Source organism: Bipolaris oryzae (assembly GCF_000523455.1).
Source record: "Bipolaris oryzae ATCC 44560 unplaced genomic scaffold scaffold_52, whole genome shotgun sequence".
In the NCBI taxonomy this organism is placed as follows: domain Eukaryota; kingdom Fungi; phylum Ascomycota; class Dothideomycetes; order Pleosporales; family Pleosporaceae; genus Bipolaris; species Bipolaris oryzae.
In genome coordinates, this window is record NW_006911328.1 from 17,880 (window position 1) to 32,965 (window position 15,086).

Consider the following 15,086-nt stretch of genomic DNA (forward strand, 5'->3'; position numbering starts at 1 on the left):
TCAAGTTCAAGTACAAGTTCAAGATGATGCCATCGGCTGGTCGGCGAATCAACGCGCTTTCGCCCGATGTCGCAAACAGTCAAAGGTGGACCCTGCACGCGGGACCCCTGCTCCCACGAGCCGTTGCCGCGCGGGGGTGTGCGTAAACAACAACACCAACGACAATTGATGCCAATGATCGTGCCACAGTAGACGACCACACACCCTGCTGACCATACACCAAATATGCCCGGACGCCCTTCAACCCGCGCGCCGCGTGGGTCGACCACAACCACTGCCCGCAAAACCAGTGGCGGTACAACAAGGGCAGCACGCGGATCCTCTGCTAGACAATCCGCAAATGCAGTTGATATCCCTGATGAGGGCCCCGTCACAACCCTCCGCACCCAGATTGCCCAAGTCTTTAGTGACGCACAAAAGACGACAGCCACACAAAGGAAGCTGGTGGTCAACTTGAGGAAGATCCAGGAAGCATGCTGTTTCGAGCCGCCAGACACAGGCAAGAAGGGCGGAAAGAAGGGCCAGGAGGAACAAGAAGATTTTGACGAGGAGGAGTTCAATGCCGAAATCGTGAGATGTCTGCTCAGAATCATGTCCGTCAAGAAGAGTGAGCCAGTGGGCGACAGGGTGATTCGCTTCTTGGGCATCTTCTTGAAGCATGCGTCAGACAAAGGTTTGTCATGCACTGCCGGCCAGAAAAAGAAAGTACTGACCAAAGCCAGATCAACAGATATTCGCCGCAGAGTCCGAGGAAGATGCGACTGCCTTTCACGAAACGCCTACCAGCAGGCTTACATCCAACATCCTCACTACAATCCTGGGACTTCTCACAGCCAAGGACAAGACGGTTCGGTTCCGAGCCACACAGACAGTTGCGCACATTGTGAACAGCCTCACTACCATCGATGACGATATTTTCAACCTGATAAGATTGGGTTTCTTGAAGCGTCTTCGAGACAAAGAGCCCTCGGTGCGCGTTCAGGCAATTCTCGGACTTGGTCGTCTTGCCGGGAATGATGACGAGGAGCAAGATGAAGAAGACAGTGACGATGAAGCAGGTGGCATTTTAGACAAGCTTCTGGACATTATGATTAACGATCCGAGTGCCGAAGTGCGACGAGCTGTCCTGTTGAATCTGCCACTTTGGCCGTCAACCCTGCGATATATCCTGGAGCGGGCTCGTGATATGGATGCAACTACTCGAAGGCTGGTTTATGGCAAGATTCTGCCAGCTTTGGGTGACTTCCGACATATGTCGCTTGTGGAACGAGAGAAGCTTATCCGATGGGGTCTTCGAGATCGAGATGACATTGTCCGCAAGGCTGCAGCAACCCTGTTCCGTGAGCGCTGGCTCGAAGACTGCGCTTCGTCCCGCGACACTAGGACTGAAGAGGAGAAGAAGCCTGGTGACGTTGCACCGCCTAGCCTGGAAGCGCTATGCGAGCTTTTGGAGCGCATTGATGTCACACGATCTGGCGAGGAGGACGGTATGGCCCATGAGGCCATGCGCCAATTTTGGGATGGCCGGCCGGATTACCGTAGAGACATCACATTCGATCACGAATTCTGGAACAACTTAGATGCGCAAACGGCCTTTATTGCTCGCACACTCAATGACTACAGCCAGAGCACCGACGATGATAGAATCCAGAGCATGATTGAGGATAAGATGCCCGAAGTCACCATGTTTGCATTCGTTCTGCAGCGGGAGCTCAATTCACTTATGGAGCTGGTAGACAAAGTCGCAATGATGGAAGAGACTGATCCAGAGATTGAGGAAGCACAGGAAGACGTTGAGGAACAGGATTTTGTTGTCCAGCAGCTCCTTCATATCGCTCATACCCTCGACTACACCGACGAGATGGGACGAAGGCAGATGTACAACATCATGCGCGAAGCAATTTCCAAGGCTCAACTACCTGAAGAGTGCACCAAGCTCTCCATCGAGGTTCTGCGCAAGGTTTGCGGTAGTCGAGGCGAGTCAGACTTCTGTGCTCTCATCGTCGAGGCCATTGCTGATGTTCGAGATTCTCTCTTGGACGCCGACGACGCCACTGTCACTGGTGGAGATGCTGAAGAAAGCTTCCACTCTGCACAATCGGACGTGGACATGGATGCTCCATTGATCAAGGCCAAGACTGCCAAAGCTGCAGAAAATCTCACCGAGGAAGAGAAAGAAGAACGACAGATCCGAGAGGTCATGGTATACTCCAAGTGCTTGCACATCGCGCAATGCACACTTCAAAATGTGGAAGGCGATTTGGAGTCGGATACATCGCTCACAAACATCCTCAACACACTCATTATCCCAGCCGTACAAGCTCACCAGGCGATGATCCGAGAAAGGGGTGTCATCTGCTTGGGTCTAGCCGCCCTTCTCAGTAAAGTGAGTTTTACAACTCGGTATCTGCTATAGGGAAATACTAACAGCGACTAGGATCTCGCGGGCAACAACCTTGATCTCTTTTTCCACTGCTTCGCGAAGGGCCATGATGCCCTGAAGGAGATTGTTATTCAAGTCCTCACTGATGTGATCATTACTCACCCACAGCTTCTTACGCCCACTATCCCAGACCCGGATGCCTCGACTGAAGATGCAGAGCCCATTACCAACCCACGCATCCGCCCTATTACCAAGATTCTTCTCAAGGCTTTCACATCGGACAACAAACGCATTAGTCTTATCTCTTGCACCGCTGCCTCGAAGCTATTGCTCCTTGGCATCCTGCCACCCCAACCTACAGCCGAAATCCTCAAGGCCTTCACATTGACCTACTTTGATCCCGAGACGGCAATGAACCCGGCACTACGACAAGCCCTCAGCTACTTCCTTCCCGTCTTCTGCCACAGCAAGCTAAAGAACGCCAAGCTCATGAGCGAAATCGCCGTCCCCGTCATCTCTAAGCTCCTCATCATGCGCGATGAGAATGTCGAAGAGGACGACATAGACGAGATGGTTGGCTGGCCCGTCATCACCGCCCACCTCTCCGAGTGGACCGACGGCCGCAAGGTAGTTGGCGCAACCGAACTCGGTCTCGACGGCAAAACAAGCACAACAGCCGAAGCGGAGGAACCCCACGTTCAACTCGCCATCGAGATTCTCGAGCGCGCACTTACAAGCACGTGTTCGAAAGACGAGCGTAAACCCTTGCTTTCGCTGCTAAGCAAACTCTTCATTGCCCCCTCGGGCCCCAGCTACAAGAGCCGCACCGACCAAAACGGTGAAGACGAAGAAGAAGAAGAGCCCCTGATCACTCTCCATAGCCTTGTTTCCGAAGCCGTCGAAGCCAAGATCGGGACGGACGCCACGCAGCGCAATGCACTGGCGAAGCTTGAAGCTACTCTCACAAAGCGCCTAGGTGAAGTAGGTAACGCGACACAAGCTCCCGACGAAGATGCAGATGGCCAGACAGCTGCCCCCGACACTACTGTTGCGCCCGATGAGACGGAGACGACCGAGGCGTCCGAGACTCGGGTATCATCTAAGAAACCTGCCAAGATCAAAGAAGAAGACGATGAGGATGAGGAAGAAGATGAAGATACGATGTTAGCTGGTATGCAAGGCGAGGGTACACGTATGCCGCTTGAAGCTGATGACGATGACGATGAGGAGGAGGAAGAGGAAGAGCAGTCGATGGCGGAACATAGCACGTTGATTGTGGGTCGGGATGATAGGAGGAGGACTATGGTTACCGAAGAAGATATCATGGAGAGTTTATTGCAGAGTGAGATGGAGGATTCTGCTTAAACATTCTTGTTCTCTCGCAGATTTTTGGGTTGGATGTGTTGTAGATTGGCGTTTTCTTTTTTTTGGAAGGGGGCCAGGCGGATACCGCGGGATAGGGAGATATGACTTTTATGTATTACGCGGTTATGATATCCTGTTGGTACTATCTGTACTTTTTTTTTTCTATTTTTTCGACTTGACGATATCATATTCGTCCGTTCTTACGTATGATACTTACATATTACTACAACGATTGTATTGACTATACGGTTTTCCCTGTGGTGGCTAGATGTAGTAATTTTAGCTCAGGATTCTGTGCAGTAGTCAAACAAGAAGAAAATTAAGAAACCTTCTTTAACACCAAAACTTAAACTCCTTGCTATAAATGGAAGGTTTGAAGAAAATTCAATTTAAATATAAGGATAGGCATTAGGGTTAGTTTCCTTAGTATTAGAGTTACTTTTATTTTAGAGGGAGAGAGAATTAAACTCTCGACATTAACGAATTCCTTAGCATTGCGGTAAAAGAATTTTGATTATCTGAGGAGAAAACCAACTGCACCATCTCTCCCCTTACATATTACATGACGTGTGAACGATTCAACAGAGCTTATTTTATCCTCTGAGAAATTACTTTTATTTTTATTTTCGGCTGAAAAAGGTTGGGTATATAACCAGCGTGCTCAACCCATGCGGTTGAGCAAGCAAACTAAAAAAAAAACAAGCGCTTAAATGCAACAAAAACACAACCCGTTATCTCAAGTTTTTGCTCGCTTGAACATCTGTCATGAATCCGTATTAAACATGTACAAAGACCCAAAAAAAATTGTACAATCATTAGTAATCTCGCAAAGAAGAAGACGGAAGGAGCCATTTTTTTTACCTTCCCTTTCTCCGTCACAAATCATGACGAAAATTCCCCCCCCTTCCTCAATCTCCTTTGCGTAAAATCATCGTAGCGGGCTGGAGAAAAAAAAAAGCAGTCGGAAATCATGACCTGAGTGGCATATCGACCTCGACCTGGCCAAAAACATCTCGATACCACCCGCGCAACTTCCTGCACTTCTCGCCGCGCGCGTCTTCTCTGCATCCTTCTTCAACAACGACTTCCCACATGCGCTGCTCAACGTCATATCCGAGCTGCTTTTGCATGTCTTCTTTCTTGCCCCACAACCTATGCGAGTGGCCCTCCATATCGAATGGTCGCTTATCATTCAAAACGTATGCGGGATCGAGCTTGAGATTATTCTGGTGGATAAAAAGCGGGATGGGTTTGCTGGGAGCGGTACGCGGCTTATTCCTCTGAGATTGACTGACGAGATCCTTGTCTTGCCAGAGGGCTTGGTCGTGGATGTGGTTGCGCATCGGGGGCAGGTACTGGTAGTCGAGACGGGGGTCTGCCTGGGCGATTGCTGTGCCTTCGTATGTGCCGTTGAGGAAGCGGCCGAGGGCCATCGGGGTGGTGCGGACTTGGTAGAAAGGAAGGCCGACGGCGAGGGCGGCTTGCGTGAAGGTTTCTTTGTCACCGGCGCCGGGGGCGCCTTGGCTGAAGAGAATATAATAGAAGTCTGGGCCGTAGTAGTTATAGTAGACCATCATGAGGAGGGTTTCGCGGTGCAGGTCTTTGTTCATGAGGAGCTGGCCGCTTTCGGTCGAGAGGCGCGATTGCGAGGGGACTTCGGGGATGGCGGCAATGTGGTAGAAATGCGCTGAGATAGTTTGCGCCCAGAAGTCGGGCCAGGTTACCAGGCCATGGGTCGTGTAGGGGGCGACGGAGAATAAACCTTTCGGGTCTTGCGAGGGGAAGGCATCGCTGTCGAGGAACAGAACGTGCTGGAAAGACGAGAATAGGATCGCAAACGCCTTGTACTGGTAGTGACTCGGTGGTTTGGCGTTGGCGGCCGTCTCGTAAATGTTTGATAAGACAACACAACGAGCGTTTAGAGAAGGTAGAACGGTCTCGCACACTGTTGCGTCGTACTTGCTCCAGTCGTCGATGAAGACTTCCATAGGTAAATCACATCCCGTCTTGCGTAGCAAGCGCAGTGAGACCAAGAAGATGGGCATGTACATGGCGTTGGCTGTAGTAACGATGCCCGTAGTACCCTGTGCAAAGGGGACTTTGGACGCGAGCTCTTTTGCAGAACTGCGCATGGTATAGTGCGCTCTGAACAAGGCCAACTCTTCATTCTTTGTGAAGTTGACCAGCCTATCAGGGTGCGTTCTGTGAGGTTCGAGCGGCTTGAACTTGACGATATCGTCGAACCCCTCATCGTCGAGCTGCAAAGGCTCACATTGTGGTTGGGCATCAACCAGAGCAGTGGCAAGGTCTGACCAAAACTCTTGAACAGACTTGTCAAAGGTTGAACTGGCTGCAGTGAGGTTCTTGCCTGTCAAGATGGGGATGTGAATGGCGGCCGAGCCATGGTATTGTCGGGGAAAGAAGAAGAAGGCGCCGCATATGAAGAGGAAGACGGGGAGGACAAGCAGTCGCGGTAACGAGTGGGAGGTAGTGACAAGCATGGCGGGGGTGGGCCCGCACTTGAGAGCGAGTAATTGTCACGAAGGCGAAAGGCAACGGCGTTATCTTTGGGGGGGAGAGAGAGAGAAAAGTGGGAAAGGCACAGAGAGATAAGTCAAAAGGCTAGCGCCAGATGAGAGGTGAGAGTGAAAGGACGAATTGCATGTAAGTACACTGCCATGGACGCCTAGAGATAACTGGAAATGATGTGACATGGGTGCCACTGTGCCATCCCAAGGTGGCAGAGCATGCAACTGCAATACGAGCGGATGCTACAAACGGGGTACGCCACCGTGTTTATGGAGAGGCCGACTCATGGCGCGGGTCCAGGGCATATGCTTAGCTTGATGCTGTCTGGTGGTATAGGGCTAATGCTAAGCCCCAACAGCATGCTATGTGAGAGCAGACAGCATGATACTTGACAAAATCGTGGATGCAGATCTTGGGTGAGGTTGTGACAAGCTTATGGGATAGGGGCGGACCGAGCGAGATAGAGTGGTGAGTTGCATCCGGCGTATCCTAGACCGTAGCTAAGCTCAGTATAGCGCAGAAAAGCTGGATGAACGGGGGAGCTGAGTAAAAGCGACTAACGAGCAACCAGCTCATTAGCCGTGCCAAATTAGAAGTAGGGAGATTCAAAATTAGAGACGCTAATGCCATAGGCAAGCTGACTGATAACGGCATGGCAAGACGAGACTGGCCGGCGTCTGACAGCGCGTGGGTCGATGGTTGGGTCCCCCCTGCTCTCAGCGACAACGGCTGCGCACGTAACCTATCTGCGCATGAGGCTCTGGGCGATCTTGACAAACTACATTACTTCCGGCGTATGTTTCCTAGCTCTGGTCACATTGCAGTCAGTACATACACGTACGTACGCCGGTGGAACCGACAACTTCAACAGCAGCACAATTCACGTCTAAGATATGCGACCCAGAGCAACGCGTCGTAAAGACCTCTTTTTTTGTTTCCCAGCCTCCAGCCGTCCGTATCGCGCATATACGCACTATTGGAAAATCGCGCAACCGTATATACGGGGCGTGGGACACCCTAGATGCCATCCACCTGCTTCGGAAATTGAGCCACGCAGACGCCACAGACCTCTCATTAATGCCAACGTCAATCAGGCCAAGTCTTTTGCATCCATATTTTACTTACTTACATGTTAGATGACATATATGTCAAGTCTAGAATTAGGGGGGGGGCAGGCACGTCATCGCAACGGTGTGTGCTCAACAAACTCCCATCTAGCACGTTGCAAAAGAAATTGGGTTCAGTCGAAGAAAGAAAACAAGAAATAGCAACACCAAGAAAAAAAAAGATGACCCGAACATCGTCGTGATGCCGCGCAGATTCCTACGCTTTACTACTCTAATCATAGACAAGACACAGCTAGCCCGCGCTACAGCGGGCTAGAAATCCTGCTAAGCTCCACAACACCCGTACCTTGCATGACCAACAAATCCAACCAACCATAGATGCCATGTGCTCACTCTTTCACGCTTACACACATACAGTATGTCCATACCAAACAGCCAAACAACCGAAAACGAACTCGGAAACGACCCGATAAATCCACAACACTACCTACTCATCTTAAATCACAATCACCGCGGCCCGAAACAAAACCGGCCTTATATCGTACCTATGCACATAAGCCCTCTCCCCCATAGTCCACCACATTAGGACTTCTTATTGCCCAGCCCTGCGTGGGGGGGGGGGTCCAAGCAAACAAGCAAAATCAAGTCCGCCAAGCCTCTCCCCCCCTCTTTCCTACTCAATCTTAGATAGTACTTGCTTGGTGTTAGCAAGAAACCCCCCCCCCCCCCCCAAAAAAAACCACATGCCCCATAATCCATTATAAGTACACATATCCACATTGCATGTTGTGAAAGAGGTACGTAGGGAAAGAGAGACAGAGAGAGAGAGAGAGAGAGAGAGGGAAAACCAGGGAAGGAAGTGAGACATCCAATAGGAAACATCGGATAACCCCCTCTCCCTAGTTGGTTGGGAAATAATCCCAAGGGTCCTAAATACGGTATCCGAACTAGGATGGGGGTTGGGGGACCGAGGGTAAGGGTAAGGGTAAGGGGGGGGGAAGAGGATTGATAATACAGATGATACCCTTTGTTGGAAAGGTTCAAAAAAAGAAAGAAAGAAAGAAACAGCTCAGATGATACTCTACTTGCGTTGAGCGCAATAGTTACTACTACTACTACTACTACTACGGGGAGGGGGGTTTTTTGGCCCACAACATCTCGTTACCTGTTCTTTGGTAAATTTTTTTTCCTCTCATGATCTCTACGTACGTACGTACACCAAACCCCGACGGAGTCCTGTCGTCTTCACAATTCACCATGACGCGGTTACGACAATAAGACAGTACTCTGGAGATATTGATTCGCTTACTACTACGTACGGGGAGGACGAAACAAAAAAAGGGACAAATGCAAATTATTAGTACAGCTACTGGTGGAAGATATTCCGGTGAGGAAAAAAAAAGATAAAGAAAACCACCCCCGCGCAAAAGAAAAAAACACGCACGATATACCTGGAGAGCCGCCCTTTACTTCACAAGCACCTTGATTTGCCAAGGCAATGTGTTGTGATTCAATTTGTAGTATGCATAAGAAAACAAGGAGGAGAGAAGAGAAAAAAAAGATCAAGAAAAGAGAAGAAGATGAACACCAGCTCAAGGCCCAGATGCTGAACGAAGAAATCGTCTTCCCAGATCCAAGAACCTCCTGCAAGCCCGCATTCGCTACCGTCCAATTTGTACTTTTTTTATCCACCCACCCAGCTTTTGCAAAAGGAATTCAAGTCGATCCCCAAACACCCCCGCCATCCCAGGTATCGAACTCCATCAAATGAGGATTTTTTCCATCTATACGCATCCGTGCCGTAGGTAGCCTGCAAATGCCACGAATCTCTTAAATCGACCGATGCTGTAAAACTCCGCCCATAGCCAATCTTGCCCACGCCAGCCTACCCGAAAAAACCGTCCCATATCAAATTGCACCGCAAGATACGCGCTCCAGACGATCGATACCTATGTACGAGTGAACTTACGCCGGCGACTTGTTGGCGGGGTTAGTGACGTTGCGCCGATCGTCGTTCATGGAAAGAGAGCCAAAGCCAGTTGAGAGAAAGGCAAAGGGGTCGTTGCGACCATCGCCACCGTTAGGGGCACCCTGAGCGGGGTAAGGGTCTGCTGAGGAAAAAGCAGCTTCAGCGGCGCGGCTGTCGAAGGGAGTCGAGTGCATGCCACCGTTGGGCACGTACTGACCGCCCATGGGAGGGTAAGGGCTAGCCGCACCCATACCAGAGGGCAGAGCATACGAGCTAGGAGGACCGCCATACTGTTGAGCTGGGAAGCCGCCACCACCGTAACCAGCAGGGCCGTAAGGACCGGCACCAGGACCAGCGCCCATGGAAGGAGGACCCATGCCGAAACCAGAGGGCGTGTCCATCGGCGACGGGAATGCGGAATCAGCAACAACAGCAGCGCCAGCACGGCTAGCTCCACAGCGGAGACAGGCAGTGTTCTTTGCAAAGTTGTGGTATCCGCAGCCATTCTCACCGCACTTCCAGTCTCCAGCACGGAAGGGAACGACGCCAGTACCTCCACGCATGTGTCCACCACCCATTCCGTGACCGTGGCCGTGGCCCATGTGGTGCTGAGGAGGGCCCATCATACCTGGGTGACCTCCGTATCCGTAACCGCCGTAGGCCATGGGATCACCGCCTGGCGGGCCCTGTTGCATGGCAGGGAACGAGCATCGGAAACAAGCGGTACGGCGCTGGAAGTTGGAGAAGCCACAAGAGGGGCAGTTCCAGTCACCAGGGCGAGGGCGGTTCTTGCTAGGAGGAAATGGTGTGATGATATCAGAGGCACGGTCGAGAACGCGAGTGGACGAAGGCGAGACTTCAATTGCCTTTTCGTTGAGAGCGCGGCCGTTCATGCAGAGGCTCTCAGCAGCCTAGGAAAGAAGAGTCAAAGTTAGCATATTACATGTCGAGCATGATGAATACAATGCATACCTCCTCGTGAGAAGAAAAGATGGCGAAGCCGGTGCCAGTGGGCTTGTGCTGGTCTGGGGTACGGAGGGTCCAGAAAGCAATAGGACGACCGCCAAATTGGGTGAACCAGCTCTCAAGCTCTGACTGAGTAGTGTCATGGGGAAGGCCGCTCATGTGAAGAACCTTGCTGCGCTCGGACAAAAAGGCGCGCACGTCAGCCCTGGCATCCATGGGTTTGGTAAGTACGTCGGGGTGATCTTGGGGTGGCTGTGACTTGCGGATCAGGCCACGGAGAACTCGTGCAAGTGTCACGGCCTCCTCCATTGCCCGCCGCGGCGAGGCGGGGGCAAGAGCTTGCAAGTGAAAGGGCAGGTTGTGTTTGATGGGCGCCGACGATTGGACAGGCTCCACTTCGAGAGCCGCACAAATGTTGGTCAAGGCGCTAGAGCCAAACGGCAACGACTCTGGGTGGTGTGCCTGCCAGCGCTGGTATTCAGTGCGTAGGTCGAATGTACGGGAGTGTTGGAGGTATGGGGGAAGAACAACGGCCTTGTCCCTAGCCTCGCGCGGGAGCTGTACGCGGAGGTCCCACGAGTCAAGGGTGACGAAGGCAAACTCGAGATTCTTGGGGGCAATGTGTTCGGCGTGGAAGTTGTTGAAGCGCTCGATGGCATCACGGAAGGAGCCAGCGTTGCGGACCTGGTCCCAGGTGAGGGTTGTCAAGCTAGCTGTGCAAAGCAAGGATGCAGGGTTAGCCGAAGCTCGTCGGAGTGAAGAAGGGGGTGGGGAGTGAGAGGGAGGTAAGCAGGCAAATAGACAGGGGAGAAAGAGCAAGACAACGTACTACATAGAGCCGTGATTGGAGTGTTGACGGGCTTGACGAGGACGGACTCGCGGTGTAGCTGGGATTTGGATCAGCAATTGAAGTACGGGATTGGGATGGGCAAGCCCACCTCTTCGCACGACTTTGCATCGAGGAGGATCCAGCCAAGCTCAATGACCTCTGCTGAATCCTTTGTCACGTAGACGCCGTGCTCGTCACAGGTCGTAGCTACATGGATGACGACGTAGCGGTCGAGATTGGCCGCTTGGGGGCTCGGAGTTGGCTGGGATGCCATAGCTTTCTGTGTTTGTCTGCTCGGGTTCTCACTGTCAGTACGGGATGCCTCTGGGATGGTCCAGAGGTCGGTCGAGACTGCGGCGAGGGTTGATTGGGCAATTGAGGTGTTGCAGCGAGGGAGGTCGGAGTTAAAAGGCGGCGGCGTGGGTGGAAGTCGCTCGCAGCGGGTACGTCAGCGGGGAGGTGAATGCGGATGAGGTGAGGCGGGGACAGGTGACTTGCTGCTCACTGCAAGTGAAGGGGAGAACAGAACAGAGCCTCGAGGTGAATGATGGAGCGAGGGTAGAGGTGACCCGGTGAGATGAAACCAGGTGCTCTGTGATGGGGACGGACGACCTGAGGCTCCGTGCAATGATGCCGGAAGATTTCTTGACGTGGATAGCAGAGCTAAGGGCACAACGTCGAGATCTTGGCGGGAGCTCGAGTTTAGTGTCGGACGTGTCACTGGGAGTGCATTGGGGGATATGGGCTTTTTTTTCCCTGATGCTGTTTTGTTTTTTGCGGGTTGCACGGCTATCTCGCGTGTTGCTGTGTGTCTGTATGGTCCCTGAACGGGAGCTGGCGGTGTTCCGACGTCGCAATTGGCAGCAATGGGCTCGAGAGTGTCTTCTCGGGCCCTGGGATAGCATGTACACGAAAAGGGTGTATGGTATATACATCGTTCACGGCTGCATGGCTGCATGCATCCATACATACATAGTACATGGCGGGATAACTGCAGCGACGTCGACGCTCATTGACAGTCCCACGCGTGCGGCCACGGGGAACCGGCGCGTGCGCGTGCTGTGCGTATGTATACATTGGACGAGTATGTACAGTGTACACAGTAGCGTGTATGTATGTCGTCGCGTTTGAGTGCAATGGACACGGCGCCATGGTCAGAGCTAGAGGGTTTGGTAGGGTACTGTGTACATGCAGACACACGCCCACACCCACACCCACGTCTACCCGAACAACAGGGTCCGGCCATGGCTTGGACGGGGCAGCCCGTTGGCGTGTTATCGCGAGAAGCCATGTTGGACCAGTGGACCAGTGGACCAGCAGAGCTGTAGTGTGGGCGAGAGGCGGCTAGGGGCCAAGGGGACAAGGGGACAAGGGGCCAGCACATCATCCCGCCTCCCCCCTGGCCGTAAGTATGTGTGTGTGTGTCGTCTCTCCCACTCCCGCGGCGACGGCCACGTCAGCACGTGATCAGCCTCAACCCTCGTGCTCGCCCGCCCTCGCTGCTGTTTCGGCGCTGGTGGTAGCCAATTTCGCACGCCGCCAGGCTGGCAGGCTGGCAGTTGAGTTTGGAGGCGTCCGCTCACCACGATCAGCGTCCCTCAAGCTTTGCTGACACGGCCGACAAGCACTAGCCCTGTCAGCAGCGCCCGCTCGACGTGGTGTGCGCGACGTCTCCCAGTGCCCGTCGTGCATCTGCTGTGAACCCCTTAAACGCCGCGCGCGCCCCCTTCTGCCCATCAAGAGATCCTCTGTAATTTATGCACTCCGCTTGTGGCCTCGGGGACTTTGCATTGGCGCCTGAGCATCTACCACCACCCACACGACAAAGGCCCGTGTAGTAAATCGGGACCGCCAGCGTTACTAACCATGGCCTCTCGGCAACGCGGCTTCCTGTCTTCCCCGCAAGCTGCACCAAACGGACGCGAGTTAGTATTCACCTACCCACTTTTTGAAACAACGGACAAAGAAACACGTCCATCCCCCCCAATCTGCCTTCAGCTGTTACTTTCCTCCATGCCGCTGTCCTCCTGACATCTTCTCCAGTTCCTCTCGCGGCATCATGGGCTTCTTCAAGCGATTCAGGCGTCACAAAACCCCAAAGAAGAACGAGTCCCGTCCTCGCAACGACTTCTACGCCCCCGCCATCCCCGAATACCATGGGCCCGATCAGTTTGTCCGCCTGCCCGATCACGTCTTGCGTCGCATCTTTGAGCATGTCTGCCCCCATTCCACTGACGAGACCCTCGACGGCAGTGAGGACAGTGGCAACGATGGCTGCATGAGCTGCGACATGCGAGACCTGGCCCACTGCGCCTTGACAAAGCGACAATGGTATGGTATTGCTGCTGGCCTGCTGTAAGTGTGAAATTCTCCTCTGTCTGCGTGCAATTTGCGGCTGACCTGGCCCCCAGATACAACAGCATCCGCATTGATGCCGTCCACTACTGCGAGCTCGAGGAAATCTACGCCGACCAGCGCAGGCGCAAGTCGCGTAACGGAGATGAAATCGATGCCCCCACTGAGCGACTCCAGCAGCTCGGCCAGAGTGTCCGCGGCAACCAATACCTCGGCCAGCGTGTGCGCTTCATCAAGCTCCCCTATATGACGCGCGAGGCCTGCAAAGCCGACCTTGCGCGAACCGTGTCCGGCTGCCCCAACCTCGAGTACATTGACCTTCCAGACGGCTTCTACGGCGGCGACCAGTCTTGCCAGTTGCTACGACAGGAGCTGCAGGGACGATGCCCACACATCAAGAGAATGAAGTACACCGAGGGTGGCGAACAGGCGCTCGAGTCGCTTCTCCAGGGCTACTGGCAAGAACTCATCACCGTTGAGCTCAACAAGATACACATTGAGCCCAGCATCTTACGACAGGTCTTTGGTATGCTTCCCCGGCTCAAGGAGCTTACCATTATCGGTGCTCCATGGCTGAATGATTCCACTTTCCACGATGCCCCTGGAATTCCAAACTTCCCTGCCTTGGAGATCCTGAGGCTAGAAAAGTGCCACACGGTGACTGCATACGGCTTGGCCCAGTTCCTCCATAACCCCATGTGCAGTGCCAGACTCCGAACCCTCGTACTCAAGGACTGCGCTGGCTTCCCGGTGGCATCTCTTCACATTGTTTTGCAGGCGGCGGTCAACCTTCGGACATTAGAGTACACGGCCACGGTCTCGGCATCCCTTCCCCTGGACCCTATCCCGCCCATGAACTCGTACACACTGCACAAGCTCAACTTTGAGGTCGTATCCAGCGCCGCCAACCAGGTCTACCCGCCCGCTGCGTCGTATTACCAGTATCTAGCCAAGTCGCTCATGTCCAATTCGCTCCCGGCTTTGCGACAGCTGTGGGTTCGTGACCCCGATTTCCCAGAAATCCTTACTCTTGCGCCACCAATACGTCCGTTCAGTGAGGCACCGCCGCCCATATTCAACCAGCCCCTTGAGGTCTACTCCAAGGGTCTTGATGAGCTCGATTGGATCTTTACCTCCATCATGCCCCCCGAAGGCCAGCAACGACGCGCATCCATGTCCGTGGGCCGGCCGCTAAGCAGCTACTCGGCACACAAGGGTCTTGGACCCCAGTGGGGCGGAGATGCCCGTAAGAGCATTGTAGTACCAAATGGGTTCGGTGGGTTCTTGGCCATACCTGCTGACAACGACGGTCGGCCAAGGAGCGCAGGCCATATGGCACCTAGTGGAGGCTTTGGACACGGCTACTCCAACTCGCTCGGCGGCCGAGAACCCAGCCCGCGCGCAAGCTGGATGACCCACGTTGGTCGCGAGAAGCGAGCCTCGAGGGCTGACTTGTGGCGCTAATTTCTGCTTGTTTGGACACGCCAGCATTGCACTCTGCATCTACGTACTGCATCTCGCCTGCCCGTCTTCTTATTTACCTTTCTCTCTCTCGCTCACTTGAATTCTTTTCTTCTGGATACCTACCTGTCCATGTTCTTTTTTTTCTCCTTCTCAAACATT

The 15,086-nt window shown here is 53.3% G+C and overlaps 4 protein-coding genes across 4 annotated transcripts; 2 read left to right on the top strand and 2 right to left on the bottom strand.

Moving 5' to 3' along the window:
• Nucleotides 1–225: 225 nt before the first annotated feature.
• Nucleotides 226–3,748, top strand: COCMIDRAFT_4678 (uncharacterized protein; the record flags this gene model as incomplete). The annotated part of the gene is made up of 3 exons (XM_007689070.1): nucleotides 226–673; nucleotides 723–2,386; nucleotides 2,438–3,748. 3 exons carry the CDS (start codon nucleotides 226–228, stop codon nucleotides 3,746–3,748), a joined length of 3,423 nt encoding a protein of 1,140 aa, XP_007687260.1.
• A 968-nt stretch (nucleotides 3,749–4,716) lies between these two features.
• COCMIDRAFT_93404 (glycosyltransferase family 71 protein) lies at nucleotides 4,717–6,249 on the bottom strand (the record flags this gene model as incomplete). Its single annotated transcript, XM_007689113.1, has 1 exon — nucleotides 4,717–6,249. One exon carries the CDS (start codon nucleotides 6,247–6,249, stop codon nucleotides 4,717–4,719), a length of 1,533 nt encoding a protein of 510 aa, XP_007687303.1.
• A 5,648-nt stretch (nucleotides 6,250–11,897) lies between these two features.
• COCMIDRAFT_25720 (uncharacterized protein) lies at nucleotides 11,898–12,399 on the bottom strand (the record flags this gene model as incomplete). The annotated part of the gene is made up of 2 exons (XM_007689087.1): nucleotides 11,898–12,268; nucleotides 12,327–12,399. 2 exons carry the CDS (start codon nucleotides 12,397–12,399, stop codon nucleotides 11,898–11,900), a joined length of 444 nt encoding a protein of 147 aa, XP_007687277.1.
• Nucleotides 12,400–12,974: 575 nt separating this feature from the next.
• COCMIDRAFT_93563 (uncharacterized protein) lies at nucleotides 12,975–14,927 on the top strand (the record flags this gene model as incomplete). The annotated part of the gene is made up of 3 exons (XM_007689114.1): nucleotides 12,975–13,033; nucleotides 13,152–13,463; nucleotides 13,520–14,927. 3 exons carry the CDS (start codon nucleotides 12,975–12,977, stop codon nucleotides 14,925–14,927), a joined length of 1,779 nt encoding a protein of 592 aa, XP_007687304.1.
• Nucleotides 14,928–15,086: the final 159 nt, after the last annotated feature.